This window comes from Pleurodeles waltl, chromosome 9, assembly GCF_031143425.1.
Source record: "Pleurodeles waltl isolate 20211129_DDA chromosome 9, aPleWal1.hap1.20221129, whole genome shotgun sequence".
In the NCBI taxonomy this organism is placed as follows: Eukaryota; Metazoa; Chordata; class Amphibia; order Caudata; family Salamandridae; genus Pleurodeles; species Pleurodeles waltl.
In genome coordinates, this window is record NC_090448.1 from 1,013,148,239 (window position 1) to 1,013,166,490 (window position 18,252).

Here is an 18,252-nt window from a genome sequence, read left to right on the forward strand (position 1 = left end):
TAAATTCCATCTTTTCAGTTAGTTGCATTTCTTAAGCACTCTTAGCAATGTGATGTCCTCATTTAAAAATAAAAAAATCACAAGCGCCCATGGAATAGTCTGACAACACCAGTATAATTTAGTGTTTTTGTCATTGTTTTCTAAATTGGAACCACTTTTATCATTCCATGAGCTTCTGAAAGGAAGTAGGAGAAAAATGGATACATGCTTAACATATGACATTTACAGATCTGTTAAGTTGCTTATCAAGTTCAAATGTGCACAAATGTTCACCAATTATTAGATATTTTATATATCAATTAACAAAGGACAGCTTAAAAGCAGTATATTGTCTTAAACATAAATGTTTTATTCTAAAAACAAAAGAGACCATAAATTAAAATAAAACGAGCACTGACAAATCCAAAAGGTCTCGACTATAAAATATACTGGCTTTGCTAATGGTATTTATAAATTCTATAGAGCATCACAGTTGCTGTGCATCAAGGTGGAAACAAAGAGACATACTGACATGGACGTTGCATCATTTTGAAGGCAAAGCCATGCATTCAACACACATTGATTATAAAACGAATTATACAACGTGAGAACATATAAATATTCTCATTGGACACTGCCTCTAAAAAATGGTAGGATCTGGACAATGAAAGCCATATGGTGTATGTATTCCATCGGAAACGTCAGTAAACAGATTGTTGGTTTTGAGCATGAAGGCTAAATGTCCCAGACAGTATTCTAGCCGGTTGAAACTGAAAATTTTGTTTATCATGCCTAATCTGAAAAGGTGACAGGAAAATAAGGACAAACATATGCACATTCAACTTGCAGACTTTCAGCTGGAAATGCCAGTTAGTGTTAGTAGTCCATGATTAGGAGTACTGCAAACCATTTGAGGAAGTCAGTGCTTGAAATGGTAATGTAGAAGTGCACATACTCCTTGTCCCAGAGTACTTGTTTGTTCCTGAGCAATGCATTGATTGGGATGTTCTCTACTGTTTTTTTTATGGACTTCTGCAAAGACTCATGTGATTTGTTGTCTTTTCATTGGTGTGTTTTAAGCCTACTGAGTGTACTCAATGAAGGAATTTAGCATAATCCTCGCTTCCATGTCCTTAACAGAATTGAAACTTTCCTTCGCGATTGCTAGGAAATTTTACATTCCGCTGCTAACAGGAGCTTTCACCACAATTGTTTGTGATTGCCACAATAGTTTTCTTTATAATGCCACTTCTCAAATCGAATTTGAATTTCTGAATACAAACCAGAGGAGGTTACATCCCCTTTGTGGCAGTTCTAATGCAGCATTCATGTGTTTTTACAGGAGTTGTCACCATAACCAAAATGTTCATCATAGTCTACTTCACTCAAGATTTTTAAATTATTTTGTTTTTTTACCCCAAATGACCGAGACCAACTTAATTATCATCATTGGAGTAGGCATGCAAGTTTGAATTTGTACAATGGCAACCATATCTTGGGTCTCCATCAGTGAAAATCTGAAGAGCAGACTTTTAGATTAAAGCTTCTATAACTGAATAGCTGCTCACAGGGTTGCCAAAGTCTCATCTAAATTACAACGGACGTAGATGAAAAGGGAGCAGCTGAAAATCTCATTAGACATTACCAAGAATGGAAAACAAATATCCTACAGATTTCCACCTACAAAAGAGCCACGAACTGACTTTACAGAGCCCTCTTCCAGAAGAAAAATGACACTCAAATGTTCAAAGAGCTTGGTATTGCAGGGGAAAAAATATGAGAGTCAAAGTCTTTATAAACAATTGCTCGAACATTCAGACTGAATAAGCTCTACAAAGCAAAGACCTAGAAAAAAAGAAGGAACTGGTAAAATACAGAACACCAATAAGCGAATGCTCCCGTTCAGAGGTGGGTTGGGGAGAGACCGAAAGAAGTGATGGTTTGATCCCCAGTTTAATTTACCGGGGTCAACAGATATAGTTTCTGTTTCATCAGCAGCCTGGTTTGCCACACAAGCTGCCAATACCCATGTAGAGCTTTTAAAGGAAGTCCAGACCAGGCGCAAGGCTAAGGTTATAGAAACAAATCTGCCGCCATAAGCTTTTCTTTACAGTTGAACCATACAAAAAGGGGAAAGACTGTGAAAGTCCTTTGGGAAACACCATCCAAAACAATTTAAAGCAATGAATAGAAGTCAATCTAATCTTTCTGGAGAAATTAGTTTTTTTTTTTACTTAGTGTTCACGTATGTAACTCTATGGCCTTGGAAAGGGAATTACATATTTTTTCTTTACAAAATGAGATCAGTTAAAAGGAGCAAAACAAGTATAATATTTACACACTACACCAGAAAGTCCAGCTTGGCCATTTTTTTGGGTTGGTTAGGACAAGGGTGACAAAAGATAAGAATCTAAAATGGAGCAAAGAAAAAAAAAAGTCAAATGTCTGGCATTAATAAGAACAACAGGTAGTGAATAATGTAGTATGCCACCTGGCATCCAATAATAAGCTAAACTTTTATGAAAACCAAAGCCCCGATATTGGCATATTAAACAAAACCAGCAACATCAGACTTCCTAGAAAAACATGCAAGAACAACTAAGCTTGCAGAAAAAAGGCATCAAGAAGTAAAAATTGTATATGAGAAAGTTGCTATTAGGAATCTATGTGCAAATATATGTGGAAACAAAGGCAGATGGCGTACCTAATATATGAAACTTCATTCACACTTATTTGTCATGAGCTCATCACTCTTCAAGGCTGTCATTAAGGCAGAACCCAAAATGTACTGGGCAAATAAATCAGGTACACACTACACCTAAATGAATAGAAAATAAAAACAAGCATTTGCAATGCAACAAGGCTCGCATTTTCTTGAGTTAGAGCTATTAGCATTGTAAATTCAGAACTGGACTTCTCTTGCCACATAAATTGGTCAACCCTGTCTCATAATTTCGTCTTTTCCTGCCATGTTTTGGTGGTCACTGGTAACTACTGACATCAAAAATCAAAAGCCCTTGATGAGAGACTAGACAATGGCTGCACTACCTCACATTGTGTAAACGTCTGAACAAAAATTGGAAAATAAGGCTGGAATAGTATTTTCTTTTTATTTTAAAAGAATGAAGTCTTGCGAGCTTTCTTACCTCGCATTTCAACAAGCAGAGCAGCCTGAGAAGATTTATGGCCCCAATAAAAGAGATCAGCAATGCCCTGTGTGCGATGTCATGAGTGCTGGCAGGGAGGAGCCCTGGAGAGACTTGAGATGTGATGCGAGGCTAAGCAAGTTTCACATCATTGCTTTTAGGTTTAGCTACATTCTACCGGAAAGGGCATTCTGTGGCAGTGAGCTAAATGGTCGGGTGTTTCTTTTGTAAAAAGCTTACTTTAGGAGAAAGAGGGAAACAATGACAGCACTGGAATAAAGCCAAAATATGTGTCAGCGAAATGGGAGGAACGGAATGCTGCAAAATAACGCAGGCAGCTACCAGCCTAAAACTACAGTGAAAGGGGAGCAGCAAAGAAAAAATAAAAATAGTCTGTCACAGCATCAGGTAAAAAAAAAACGAAAGTGGAATAATACAGTAGTTGGTCGCTGCTCTGAAACACAAAAAAGGAGGGAAAAAGGCAAAACTGCAAGCCACAATAGTGCGCAAGAATTTTTAAAAGACACTGCAACCAACACATTAAATCGCTTTAAGCCATCAGAAGTGTACTAAAAATATACACGAGGTTGAATGCTTACGCTCGACCTAACAGATTCTCTGTCCTTGGAATGGGAGCAGTGGAGCAAACACTGTTGACAGGTTTAGCAGTTACCACTAACAATCACTTGAAGACTAAAACACATGACCTAGAAGAACTGTTTAATGAACAAGAAATCCGTCAAATTTTTTCAAACTAAAGAAGGAAGAAAATTAGATAGCAAAATTAAGTACCATGATGTCGCAAATTCTAAACTGTCAAATGACACTGATCAATCATGTGATTATACTTTTGAGTCAAACAAATTGTATACCTGTATACACTTGTTTTTCTAACAAACAATTCAACACAATCTGTTTCTTGCACTGAACTTCAATTTCTATTTTTCAAATCAGGACATCACAAAAAACAACTAAGTCAATGATCATAAGAAAGGCAGAGGCAAAATGATCTCTAGATTTTAAGAGGAGAACACGTATATACCCAGAAGCTTGTAATTGATTTTTAGCCAAGCAAAATACAGAGTGGTAAAGTAAACTATACATACGCACAGTTGGAATTAAGACAAGGGGAGACATGCTGTAAACGTACCATGTACGTTTGCACAAACTGATCCCTTTACCAGATTCACATTTTTGTTAAAAGAAAAAAAAAAACAATATTTCCATTACCTTTTGGCGTAAATTGTTGACTAATTCCTTGATATGGGGCAAATCCTTTGGCAGCACATACTTTTCAAGTGTTTTATCAAAGTCTGGGTGAGACATCAAAAGGAACAGCATCTTTCGACCATAGTACCTAAAATACAGAAATGGATTTAAACGTAATGTTTTTAACAAAAATGTAATTATTGGTTTACTGACTCCCCAATATGTTGTTTAAATAAACATGACAACCTTGATTTACATAATAATTGCATACTGTTATTTTGCCTATTATCTGGAATGGTTCCCAACGCTTTCCACAAAACTTCTATACTTTCAAATCTTTTGAGGTTTGAAAGACCTAAACTGAAGGGATTTAGCTCAGCTATTCATAATTAAATAAGGAATACTCATTTATGAAAGCATATATGTCCAATCAAACCCACTCACTTGAATATAAAAGGTAATGTGGAGACCACTTTAAACACAAACTTTACTGGATCTCAGTAAACCGATATTTCAAAATAAGAGTACTGTTTCTTCAATTTTTCACAGAATTTGTGCTTAGAATTCTGAAGAAAAGTTGGCATCAATAATCAAGATAAAAGTAAATGCTGAGTTTAAATGCACAGATGCTGAATTTGTAATCAAAGTAGAAGAGGAGGGAGAAGCTCCTAGTAGGACTACATCGTAAATTTGGGTCAAATATCACATAGAAATTTGATAATTTGCAGACACAGCTGTTTTTGCCGACAAATTCATCATATATATATATATATATATCTATCAACAGTAAGTGCTCACAAACAGGCTCAAGACGGCCCTCGAGGGGTGGTGCGTCAAAACCGGCAGAGCACTCTGGTTAATTTAATTCACAAAATCCAAAACTTCCATAATGAACGCACACTCGGGAAGTCAAAAGCTAATGGTGTTTATTAACACACAACGCGTTTCGGCTGTCAAGCAGCCTTGATCACGTGGTTGACAGCCGAAACACGTTGTGTGTTAATAAACACCATTAGCTTTTGACTTCCCGGTTTATTATGGAAGTTTTGGATTTTGTGAATATATATATATGGAAACTGTCACTTACACAGTGTACATCTGTTCTTGGCATGTAGTGCTGCAGATTCACATGCTATTCATAGTCCCGCATTCTAGTGTTGGACTCTGAGTGTTACAAGTTGTTTTTCTTTGAAGAAGTCTTTTTTCGAGTCACAGGATCTAATGCCTCCCCCGCCACGAACGAATCTCACCACACCTCAAATCTCTTCACTGGCTCCCCATAGACAAGAGAATCACTTTTAAGATCCTCATCCACGCACACAAATCCCTCCACAACACTGGCCTGACCTACCTCAACGAAAGAGTGAACTTCCACACTTCCACCCGCAACCTTCCATCAGCCGACCTCGCACTAGCTACATTCCCCCGCATCCATCGAACAACCACAGGAGGCAGGGCCTTCTCCTACCTCGCCCCCACTACCTGGAACTCCCTCCCCACCAACCTCCGCAAAACCAAAGACCTCCTACTGTCCAGAAAAAACCTCAAGACATGGCTGTTTTCGAACAGTAACCCCCCCCCTCAGTCCCACCCCCCTCAGCACCTTGAGACCCTCAAGGGTGAGTAGTGCGCTCTACAAATCTTTTTGATTGATTGATTGATGACTCCTTCCTTCGGTAATAGTGCGCATGGGCATCAACTCCTTTGTTAGATTGTTTTCCTGTAGAAGGTTGTAGAAGGGGATAGAGTGAAAGAATGTAAATGTACAACTAAATGTAGTAAGTAAATAAGATGTCCATGTAAAAATATATATATATATACAGGGAACGCTATCACCCATGGAGACTGTCAACGCGTTTCGGCAAACGCCTTCAACCGGATATATATATATATATATATATATATATATATATATATATATATATGATAGCGTTCCCTGTATTCAATGCGTACAATAAAGCAGATGAATCCTTTGGAAATAATTTTTTCCTTTCCTTTCCTTTTTCCGGATGGTGATCGATGGTATGCTACGATATGGTGCAGCTGGCTCGGTGAGCTGATTTAATCGTTTTGCAAGATATATACATACACACACACACAAATAAATACTGCAACGACCACAGGCTTCCGGGGAGGGTGCATGTGGATCTGCAGCACTACATGCCGATGTACACTGTGCAAGTGACAGTTTCCGTTCGTGGCATGTGTAGCTGCATATACACATGCTATGCATAGATTAAAAAGCAGTCCTTCTCCCAAAAACAGCGGTGGCTAGCCTGTAGGAGTTGAAGTAGTTTGAAATAAAGTTTTAAGTACAGCTTGACCAACATTGGCCTGTTGCTTTGAAAATACATCCACACAGTAATGTTTTGTAAATGTATGTGGAGTGGGCCATGTGGCAGCTTTACCTATATCTGCCATTGGTATGTTACCTAGAAAAGCCATGGAAGCACCTTTTTTCCTAGTGGAATGTGCTTTAGGTGTTATTAAAAGTTGTCTTTTTTCTTTAATGTAACATGTTTGGATGCATTTTACAATCCATCTAACTAGTCCTAGTTTAGAGATAGGATTTCTTTTATGTGGTTGCCGAAAAGCAATGAAAAGCTGTTTAGTTTTTCTAAACTCTTTTGTTCTATCAACATAGTACATTAGAGCTCTTTTAAGGTCAAGAGTATGAAGAACTCTTTCGGCAGTTGAGTCTGGCTGTGGGAAGAAGACTGGCAATTCCACTGTTTGGTTAATGTGAAAAGGAGAAACTACTTTTGGCAAAAATTTAGGATTTGTCTGAAGTACTACTTTATGTTTGTGCACTTGGAAAAAAGGTTCCTCCAGAATGAATGCTTGTATTTCACTAACTCTTCTTAATGAAGTAATTGCTACTAAGAAATTAACTTTCCAAGTTAGAAATTGAATATCACATGAATGCATGGGCTCAAATGGTGGTCCCCTTATTGTTGTGAGTACAATATTTAGATTCCAAGTAGGAACTGGTGGGGTTCTTGGTGGAATGATACGTGGAAGTCCTTCCATAAAGGCTTTAATAACAGGAACTCTAAAGAGAGAAGTATGTTGTACAGTTTGTAAGTATGCTGATATAGCAGTAAGATACATTTTAATAGAGGAAAAAGCTAAATTTGCTTTTTGTAAATGAAGCAGGTAGCATACAATACCTTGTTATTGATGCTTTAAGTGGGTCTATATTTTTTGGCTGACAGTAGTAAACAAAACGTTTCAACTTGTTAGCATAGCATTGCCTAGTTATAGGTTTGGGTGCCTGTTTAAGAACGTCCATATATTGTAATGGAAGGTGTAAGTATCCAAATTCTATGACTTCAGGAGCCACATCGCTAAGTTGAGAACACTGGGATTGGGATGTCTGATTTGACCTTTGTTGTGTGTTAACAAATCTGGTCTGTTTGGAAGTTTTTGATGAGGTACTACTGACAGATCTAGGAGTGTTGTGTACCAATGTTGCCGTGCCCACGTGGGGACTATGAGTATCATGGTGAGAGAGGTGTGACGAAGTTTGTTGACCAGAAATGGAATTAACGGGAGGGGAGGAAAAGCGTAAGCAAATATCCCTGACCAGTTGATCGATAGATCATTGTCATTGGACAGAGGGTGTGGGGCTCTGGATGCGAAGTTTGGGAATTTTGCATTTTCGCTTGTTGCGAATAGGTCTATTTCTGGTTTCCCCCACATTTGAAAATATTGTTGAAGTACCGGAGAGTGAATCTCCCATTCGTGTATCTGTTGCTGTGTCCTGCTTAGCAGGTCCGCTAGCTGATAGTGTATCCCAGGGATGTATTCCGCTAGCAAGTAAATGTGATTGTGAATTACCCATTTCCAAATTGTTTGGTCTAGAATGGACAGTTGAGATGAATATGTTCCTCCTTGTTTCCTCAGATAATTCATTGTTGTCATACTGTCTGTTTTTATCAAAACTGTTTTGTGCTTGAGAAGGGGTTGAAAAGCTTTTAGGGCAAGAAACACAGCTAACAATTCTAAATGGTTTATGTGGTAAGTCAATTGAATTGAGTTCCATTCCCCTTGTATAGTAAGGTAGTTGAGGTGAGCTCCCCAACCTATCACTGATGCATCTGTTCTTATGGTCTGAGGCACAGGGTCCTGAAATGACCACTCTTTCATTGAATTGTTGTGATTCCACCATTGACTAGATTTGTGCGTTGGGCAGTCTAACAACACTAAGGGCCATATGCACAAAACACTTTTTCCCATAGACACAGAATGGGTAAAAACCTTTGATACATCTGGCCCTAAATCCTGCAATTGACCCGTGCTTGAGACCATTGCTGTGAGAGGCACTGTTGTAGTGTTCTCATGTTTAGTCTTGCATGCAGTACTAGTACTATGCAGGATGCCATCATTTCCAATAGTTTAATGATAAACCTTACGGTGTAACGTTGATTGGGCTGTATCTGTGATGTAGGGTTTTGAAAAGCTTGTATCCTTTGTGTATTTGGATAGGCTAAGGCTTTTTGGATATTGAGAATAGCACCTAGGTAAGGTTGAACCTGTGTTGGTTGAAGATGAGATTTTTGGTAAATGAATGTGAACCCTAATGTGTGTAGGGTTTCTATTGTGTATTGAGTGTGTTGATGACATTGTATAATATTGCTTGATTGTATTAGCCAGATAAGGAAAGACATGCATGTGTTGTCTTCTTAGGTAAGCTGCTACTACCGCTAGACATTTTGTGAAAACCTTTGAAGCTGTTGTTATGCCGAAGGGAAGAACCTTTAATTGGTAGTGGTTCCTTGCTATTACAAACCTTAGGTATTTTCGATGAGCTGGATGTATGGGGATATGAAAATAGCATCATTGAGATCTAATGCAGTCATGTAATCTTTTCTTTGCATTAGTAAAATGATGTCCTGCAGAGTTACCATGTGAAAATGTTCTGACAGGATATATAGATTTAGCGGTCTGAGATCCAGAATGGGTTTGAGAGTACCATCTTTTTCAGTATGAGGAAATATAGTGAATATACTCCTGTTCCCTGCTGAGATTTTGGAACCAATTCTATTGCTTTTTTTAGTAACAGTGATTGAACCTCTTGTTATAACAGAACATTGTGTTCTGGGGACAGTCTGTGATAGCGAGGTAGAATGTCGAGAGGAGTAGAAATTAAGTCCAGGCAGTACCCATTGCGGATAATTAAAAGTACCCACTGGTCTGTGGTGATATTTTGCAGTTGGGAGTGGGATTGCTGCAGTCTGGCCCCCACAGGAGATGTGTGGGGTTGTGGTATACCGAGGGAGTCACTGTTTTGAGGGAGTGGTGACACTCTTTGAGGCTTGAAATTTACATATGGCTCTGAAGTGTTGACCTCTGTAAGAGCCTCTAAATGCTCTTTGATATTGCTGTTGACCTTGTTTAGCTTGCGAGGTGGAAGCCTCTGTAGACTGGGGCTTTAAACCTCCTCTAAATTGTTGTTTACGAAAGGAACCGCTATAAGGTGTAGTGTATAGCACTTCCATAGCCTTTGCAGTGTCAGAGTCCTTCCTGAGCTTCTCAATAGTTGTGTCAACCTCAGGTCCAAATAGATATATATATTTTTTTTAATCAAAGGGCATATTAGGCACTGCCTGCTGAATCTCTGGTCAGAAGATCTTAACCATCCATGGCTACGGATGGTTACGCTAGTGTTTATGCTTCTAGCTGCTGTGTCGGCTCCATTAAGAGGAGATCCTATTTGGTTATTGCCAACTGCTTGACCTTCTTCAACAATTTGTTGAGCTCTTTTTTGATGTTCTTTAAAAAATTCCTGCATTTCGTCCCAGAGTACCCTGTCATATCTCACTAGTAGGGCTTGTGAATTGGCTATGCGCCATTGGTTAGCTGCATGTGTGGCTGCCCTCTTACCAGCAGACTCAAACTTTCTGCTTTCTCTGTCGGGGGAGGGGTATCCCCTGAAGAATGGCTATTAGCCCTTTTTCTAGCAGCGCTGACTACAACAGAGTCTGGTGGTACCTGTTGTGTACTATACACTGGGTCTGTTGGTGCTTGCTTGTAATTTTTGACTATTCGTGGTGTTAAAATTCTAGTCTTAACAGGTTCGTCAAATATGTCATCTGCATGTCTAAGAATACCAGGCAACATTGGCAAGCACTGGTATTGTGAGTGGATGAAGGATAATGTGTTGAAAAGAAAATCCTACTCAAAAGTCTCAGCATGCATTTGTACCCCATGGTACGCAGCTGCTCTTGAAATGACCTGTGTATATGCAGTGCTATCCTCCTGTGGTGAAGGATTGGAAGGATAGAGGTCAGGGTCTTTTAGTGGTATGTGATCTGGATCATACAAGTCCCAAGGGTCAACTGTATCCGCAAGCGAATATGTATGGGAATGTGCTGGTGAAGGCAATGGTGGTGGGGTAGCAGGTGGTGGTGAAAAAAAGTTGTGGCGAATGTGTTGGAGAAATTTATAAAAAGGTAATGGTTTCTCCTTTCTTTTAAAAAACTTTGCTGGTGGTGGAGCAGTGTCAAGCGTCTCTTGAAATGCCAGCTTTCTTTTGGTTTGTGAAGGAGGTGAAGCAATGATCTTCCCAGTCTCCTTTTGGATATGTATCCTTCTTTGTTTGGTGTCCATGATTTCAGGGATAGGCTGAATATCTGAATTTTCTGAAATTTATTCTGATGTTGTAGGTATTTTAGAGGATTGATCATCAATTATCTTTGAGCTGTGCTTTAATTGGCTCAAAAGCCCTTGTTCCTCTGTATAAAAAATGTTTTTCGGCCCGAAGTGGCTAACTTTTTCGGTCCCGAGGATACAGCCTGTCTCGGCTCCAAAGCTGGACATCGGCTCAGTCCGGATGTGGGGCTTTTAATAGATTTGGCATCAAAACAGGTTTGGCCTTTTTCAGCAACGAACCCGAAGGTCGTTCTCTGATGATTTTCTTTCGGGTGGAACCATGGCTCTCTGGCAGCAGTGCACCCAAGGCCTTAAAAGGTCTCTTGGAAATGGATGTAGGTGCCCGTGTACTCACATGCTGAGCCGCAGTGATCAGTTGGCTGTCTTCGTCAGAGTCTGCTTCGGAGTCAGTGTCCTGGATCGAAACAGCTGCCTGTGCCTGCTCTTCTTCTACGGTGTCAATGTACTCTGTATGCTTCTACGCCATATCGAGTCTTTTCATGGGAATTTTGCGTGGCATCGAAGAAAAAATCAGAATGGAGTCCGACCCATCAGGCTCCGGTGTAGTAGTCCTGAATAGGCCCGAGTCGGGCGTTTTCTGGTTTCCGGTGCTACTAGCGGCTCGATTACAGGTGGAAACACGAGCGAAACAATACGGTAAAATAGAGTTATTATAGAGTTTCCAAATCAAAAGTCTCGGACTGAGAGGAAACCCGTCCGAACCAGAGAGTGGAAAGAAAACAATCTAACTAAGGAGTCGATGCCCATGCGCACTATCACCGAAAGGACGAGTCATTCGATCCCGTGACTCGAAAAAAGACTTCTTCGAAGAAAAACAACTTGTAACACTCCGAGCCCAACACTAGATGGCGGTACTATGCATAGCATGTGTATCTGCAGCTAACCATGCCACCGAACATATAGTTATCCTATGTCTTTGAAGCAGATGCAGTTAAGTTGACAGCCATTAGAGATGTCTTGGAGAGGAATGCCTACATCGTTGAGAAAATTCCAAAAGGATTAAAAGCAAATGAAATATGAATCTACAGCTGTAACAAATAGTGAAGAATTGCTTACTCTCAAATGTATGAAGCATGTGATATATTGTAAATAAGTGGTAACCACGTTTTGGAACACATGACTAGCTAGTTTCACTACTTTTCTCTGAGAAATGTTATCAAAGAATATATGATGTAAAATGCAGATACAAAACATACACAAAGGGGGTCATTCTGACCCCGGGCCAGGGTCGGCGGGAGCACCGCCGACAGGCCGGCGGTGCCCCGCAGGGCATTCTGACCGCGGCGCTTCGGCCGCGGTCAGAAGAGGCAAACCGGCGGTCTCCCGCCGGTTTACAGCTGCCCTTTGAATCCCCCATGGCGGCGCAGCTTGCTGCGCCGCCATGGGGGATTCTGACACCCCCTACCGCCATCCTGTTCCTGGCGGTTCGCCCGCCAGGAACAGGATGGCGGTAGGGGGTGCCGCGGGGCCCCCGTAAGAGGGCCCCGCAAAGTATTTCAGTGTCTGCTAAGCAGACACTGAAATACGCGACGGGTGCAAACTGCACCCGTCGCACCCCTGCAACTCCGCCGGCTCAATTCTGAGCCGGCGTCCTCGTTGCAGGGGCATTTCCTCTGGGCCGGCGGGCGCTCTTTTGGAGAGCGCCCGCCGGCCCAGAGGAAATGTCTAAATGGCCGCCGCGGTCTTTTGACCGCGGTGCGGTCATTCAGCGGCGGTAGCTTGGCGGGCGGCTCCCGCCGCCCGCCAACATTAGAATCAGGCCCAAAGTGTCTATATTAAACAAATACTACCTATCATATAATTTAAGGCTGATTTGGTAATATCACAATGACTAAAAGAGGTCTATGTAACTAAACACCTTCAAGTCAAGAACCTGGACAAACTGAACTTGAACAATGTTTTGATGTAATGTGGCCTCTGGAGAAAAAGAAAATCATCAAAAAGGTACCATTTTGGCAATGTCAGTTGCTCCATGAAGTAACATCAGTGCCATCCTGTTTTGTTGGTTGGCCTTCCAACCGATACGCTGGGTCCATAGACCCACACAGGGGACCCCTGTGGCATGGCACCTGGCTTTTACAAACCGCCCAATTGGAGGACTTTGATCGCTGGAATCTTATCAGCATCTCCAAGCTGGGGGATGTATGAAATGGTTTACAGATTAAATCCATTCTGAAGCTACAGACTGACTTTGAGCTTAAAAAGTCCCAATTCTATAAATACTTACAATTATGCCACACCCTAATGATTTACCAGCTCTAAATGAACAAGTCCCCTTAGATGAGTGATTGGTGAGATGAGAAGATGTCTCGATGGGAATTCAGCATCTCCTTGCACCTATGCCTCATCATGCTAAAATACCTCCACTTATCTTACTTCACTTCCTGACGCCTTAGGAAAATGGGGACGTTTTCTGGATCTGCCTGCCCTAGTTATGCAAGTTATGATTGTGGCTTCATCCACATGGTTTGGGAGTGCCCCAGCATCCCTTGAAACTGGACCAAGATTTTCTCTACGATTTCCAGGATACTACTACAATTTCCAGGATAAAAGAATATCTTATTTATCAAATATTACGAGGGGACTGTCCCCTGCTATTATATGGCATGTGCGCATGCTCTGTACACCTTATTGCAAGCAAAAATTGTATCATGTTTTCTTTTTTCAGCCTTGCAACCATGCTAATGTAACATGAGAGCAAAGGCCTACGCCTTTCCATGATAATGCAAGATCCCAAGCCCGTACGGTCACCTGAAGTTGTGCACTAAGCGTTGTCCTCATAACTGACACAGTACTATAATCCATGCCTGGGCTGATCATATGAAGCGGCTGTGCCATGTATTGCAAATCAATAGTCTTGACCATACCATTTGTCTGTGTCAGAGAAGTGTGGGGTCTGCTTATCTCACTTGTTTAAAGTTCTGCTTTAGTAACTCCCAGACGCTTGCGCTGAAAATTCATGTGCAGTGCGAGTGTGCGCGCTGGATGTTGAACATGTGTGGTGGTAAGGCTGTGTATATGAAAGTCTGAATACCGGGCCTATTTTGGATGGCTGCTGATTTACCATGGAGTATGGATATAGCTTCCCCAGAAAGTGGAATTATATTGACTGCATTCCTGTGGCTAGAAGGTGGAGATTGTGACACGCAACTAAAAAAGTATGGAGGCAAGACTACCCTTAAAAATTCAGTGAAGTGGTTAGCAAACAAATGCTCATTAGTTCATCCTGAGCACTGCCTGAAGTGAGGGGTGGGAATCGGGAGTTTATGAGGATGGTTCTAGTCTGTCCCTGCCTGATTCAGAGTGGATAATCAAATGCACAAAGGTGATGGGATGGATGCTTGCAGCAAGTGTAACCCTCATCAATCGCTTGGGTTACGTTCTAAGCCACCGCCTTTTTCCCCACCATGCCACCTCAGTCTGGACCCAGCCAAATGCAAATCACGCTTTACCCTGCTGCAAAAGAAGAATCCAGCACAAACTGCCAAGCCAGGCTTTCCTTGAACTCCTGGAACACAAGCAACTGAAGACTAGTTTTGCACTGATTCACACTCCTCAGAATGGTATAGCTTGGCTCCAGTGGCACAGTGAGCATGGGACTCATGTCTGACCAAGACTCATTTGCATAAGCCAGGTCTCTGTCTAATATGGCACAGTGGGGGAAAAAACCCAAAAAAAACCAATGGTCTGTAATGGTCTGGTATGCGCAATGCGGGCCTGGGGGACCCGCAGCACCCACCGCTCAGCCAATGCACCAGTGCACCAGTGGTCTAACTTGGTCCCCTGGCCCAGTCCTCTGTCAGGTAGCTGCGTCTCACTGGCTGCAGGGCTCCTTTACACAGAAGCCCGCAGCACCACAGCGCAGCCCTTTCTCCTGCCGCACTGCCTCCACATTCGCACTGGGCCTGGGCGCCGCTCCCTCGGTCTCTGTTCGCGCCTCCAGTCATCTGTGGCACGGGGACTGCAGCCCTCAGGGTCTGCTGACTCCCTCTAGTGGTTCTGGCTGTGTAGGGGCACCTCCTGCACCAGCTTTGGTATTCTCTTTTTCAAGAGTAAGTTGTAGGCTGGAACGGAGCTCTCTGCTCATGCATCTGCCATTGTTGGCCTCCAAGCCATGCCCCTGTGTAAATGTTAATGGCTGTTTTAACTTACAACCCTGATGAAGTCCACTGTTGGATGAAAAGAAAATGAGTTACTTACCTGTAACTGTGGTTCTCCAGTATTGGTATCTTTCATAGATTCACATGCTTGAATCATTCCCCGTCGTCGAAGTGGGAGTCCCACGGTATATAGAAAGCAATAATTAGATTTTTTTTTTTTTTTAAATATATATTGAAGTCAATAGGAGAAACAACTTCAATTGTAGAACTATCAGCCTCTTTAGAAAGAGTCCAAATTTCAGCCAATCAGGCATGACCACCCCTTTAGAATCCTCAGCACAGAGGCTCAGTCTCTCAGATTTCTCCGCACTCGAGATTACTGGAAAAAACCAAAGGAGGTGAGCCCCTCTAGGGAGGAGGGTGGGTCGCATGGGAATCTATGAAAGATACCAATACTGGAGAACCACAGTTACAGGTAAGCAACTCATTTTCTTCTCCAGTATTGGGGTATCTTTCATAGATTCACATGCTTGAATCAGAATAGCCAGCAGTAAGAAATTTTTTTTGATATCTGTAACACCAATAGTATGCCTGTGTAGAACGCATGCTATCTGAACTCATATAGTTAATAACATTTGCAAATTAACCGCTAACATATTAGCTATATAAACTATATATATATATATATATATATATATATATATATATACACACACCTATATAAAAATATACATATATCTATATATAAATGTATATAAAAATATATACCTATACACACACACACACACACACACAGATCCAATATATGAAATTATCCTTCAAACAGCACATAGAGGTTGGAGGGTAAGAGGTTATTGGCTCACCTTATGCAAATATATTACGTAATACCGCTTGTCCTACCGCAGCATCCACTCTGTCCGTAGCCTCTAGGCAGTAGTGCTGGGTGAAAGTGTGAGCGCGTGTCCATGTTGCCGCCCTGCACATCTGGTCCAGAGGGACTCCAGCGAACAGAGCTGCTGAAGTGGATACCGCTCTAGTGGAGTGCGCTCTGACACTGGATAATAATGCCTTCCCTGCCAACTGGTGGCACAACTGTATGGCGGAAGAGATCCAGCGCGCTATGGTCTGTTTAGTAACGGCTTTACCCTTATTGATCTTTCCATAACTGATAAAAAGTTGCTCAGATTTACGGAAGTCGCTTGTCCTTTGTATATAAAATTTTAAACAGCGTTTAATGTCTAGAGAGTGTAGAGCTCGTTCCGCTGCAGATTGTGGATTTGGAAAAAATGTTCTGAGAACCACTGGTTCATTTAGGTGAAAAGATGATGGAACCTTAGGTATAAACTTTGGATTAGTTCTCAAAATGACCACCTCCGACTTGAATTGGAGGAAAGGTGGAGAAATTGTGAAGGCTTGAATATCACTGACCCTTTTCGCTGAGGTCAAGGCCAAAAGAAGGGCTGTTTTAAAAGAAATGAATTTGAGATCCACCCTATGAATGGGTTCAAACGGATGTTTCATTAATTGGGAGAGCACAACGTTCAAATGCCACTGCGGTGCAGGACGATGGTGGAAACATCCTAAATAAACCCTTGAGAAATTGTTTTATTATTCTGGACGACCATAGAGAAGGTGACTGAGACGTCCGTCGGAAACGGGATATGGCAGCCAGGTGCACTCTGATAGATGAATGTGAAAGACCTGATTTAGCCAAATGCAATAAATATGGCAAAATCTGTTCAGGAGAAGACGTTAGAGGATGAACGTTGGAAGTTGAGCACCATAAGCAAAACCTCTTCCACTTGAACTTGTATGTTCGGTTTGTAGACTGAGCCCTGGCACAGGCAAGCACCTCCCTGCAATCTGGAGGGATATCTAGTCCATCTAATTCATAGAATTCAGGAGCCATGCTGATAAACGAAGATATGTCGGGTTGGGATGACGAACCTGACCCTGGTTCATTGTTAACAGATCCGGTATTGCCTTTAGTCGAATGTGAGGTTGTTCCGAAAGTAACAGAAGTTCTGTGAACCAGAACTGGCGCGGCAATCTGGGAGCGATTAATAGAATTCTGCATTGCTCCCTCTTCATCTTTTGCAGAAGTCTCTGGATGAGCGGAAGCGGGGGAAAAGCGTATGCATAAATCCCTGACCATCTGATCAAAAACGCATTCCCCTTTGATCCCTTCTGCGGTCGCCAGCTTGCGAAGTGTTGGCATTTCTTGTTGTCTCTGGTCGCAAACAGATCTAGACTGGGTTTGCCCCAACGACGAAAGAGACGGTTGAGAACTGACTGATTGAGTTCCCACTCGTGGCAGCTGGTTCGAGTCCTGCTTAGGGCATCTGCCCAGGTGTTGGTGATCCCTGGGAGATGTTCTGCTCTGATAGAGTTTTGATGTAGAATTACCCAATGCCACAGCCTTTGTGCCTCTAGAGATAATGCTCGAGATTTTGTGCCTCCTTGCTTGTTGATGTAATGCATGACCGTGGTATTGTCTGTTCTTATCAAGACTGAAGAATTGCTGATGTTCGTGAGGAAGGATTTCAGTGCCAAGGTGACCGCTCTTAACTCCAATACATTTATGTGGAGAGTCGATTCTTGAGTGGACCATTTCCCTCTCACTGAAAGATCCTGCAAATGAGCACCCCATCCCTCTAGGGATGCATCTGTTGTTATTACGTGCATGGTCCTGTCCTTCAGAAATGATAGACCTTCTGAGATGAGGGGAGTATCCTTCCACCACTTGAAAGCCTGCCTTGCTGATGGGGTTATTCTGATTACATCGTCGAAAGAGCCTTCTATTTGTTTCCATTGATTGTCTAACTGCTTTTGAAGTGTCCTCATGTGCAGCCGACAGTTCCTTACCAATGGAATGCAAGACAATAGCATCCCCAGAAAAGACTTGTAAGTCCGTACTGAAGCGGACTTTCTTTTGCTGAGACGTGCTGCTAAATCTCGAAGTTTCTTTCGTCTGTCCTGTGAAGCAGAGGCTTTCGCGTGAACAGTGTCCAAGATGGCTCCTAGAAACGTTATATTCTGGGTAGGATCTAGGTGTGACTTGGGGTAATTGACTGTCAAGCCCAAAGCTCCGAAAAGGGATAGACATGTTTCCGTGTCTCTGGCAGCCTTCGATGTTGTTCGTG

General features: G+C 41.9%; 1 protein-coding gene across 2 annotated transcripts in view; it reads right to left on the reverse strand.

Annotated features, from left to right (window-relative positions):
- TOGARAM1 (TOG array regulator of axonemal microtubules 1) overlaps positions 1–18,252 on the reverse strand; it is a 489,673-nt gene that overhangs the window by 99,691 nt on the left and 371,730 nt on the right. For both annotated transcript variants that reach the window (XM_069208622.1, XM_069208621.1), the window contains one exon: positions 4,356–4,482. In XM_069208622.1, the coding sequence (XP_069064723.1) occupies positions 4,356–4,482 (127 nt within the window). The remainder of the gene's footprint in view (positions 1–4,355; positions 4,483–18,252) is intronic.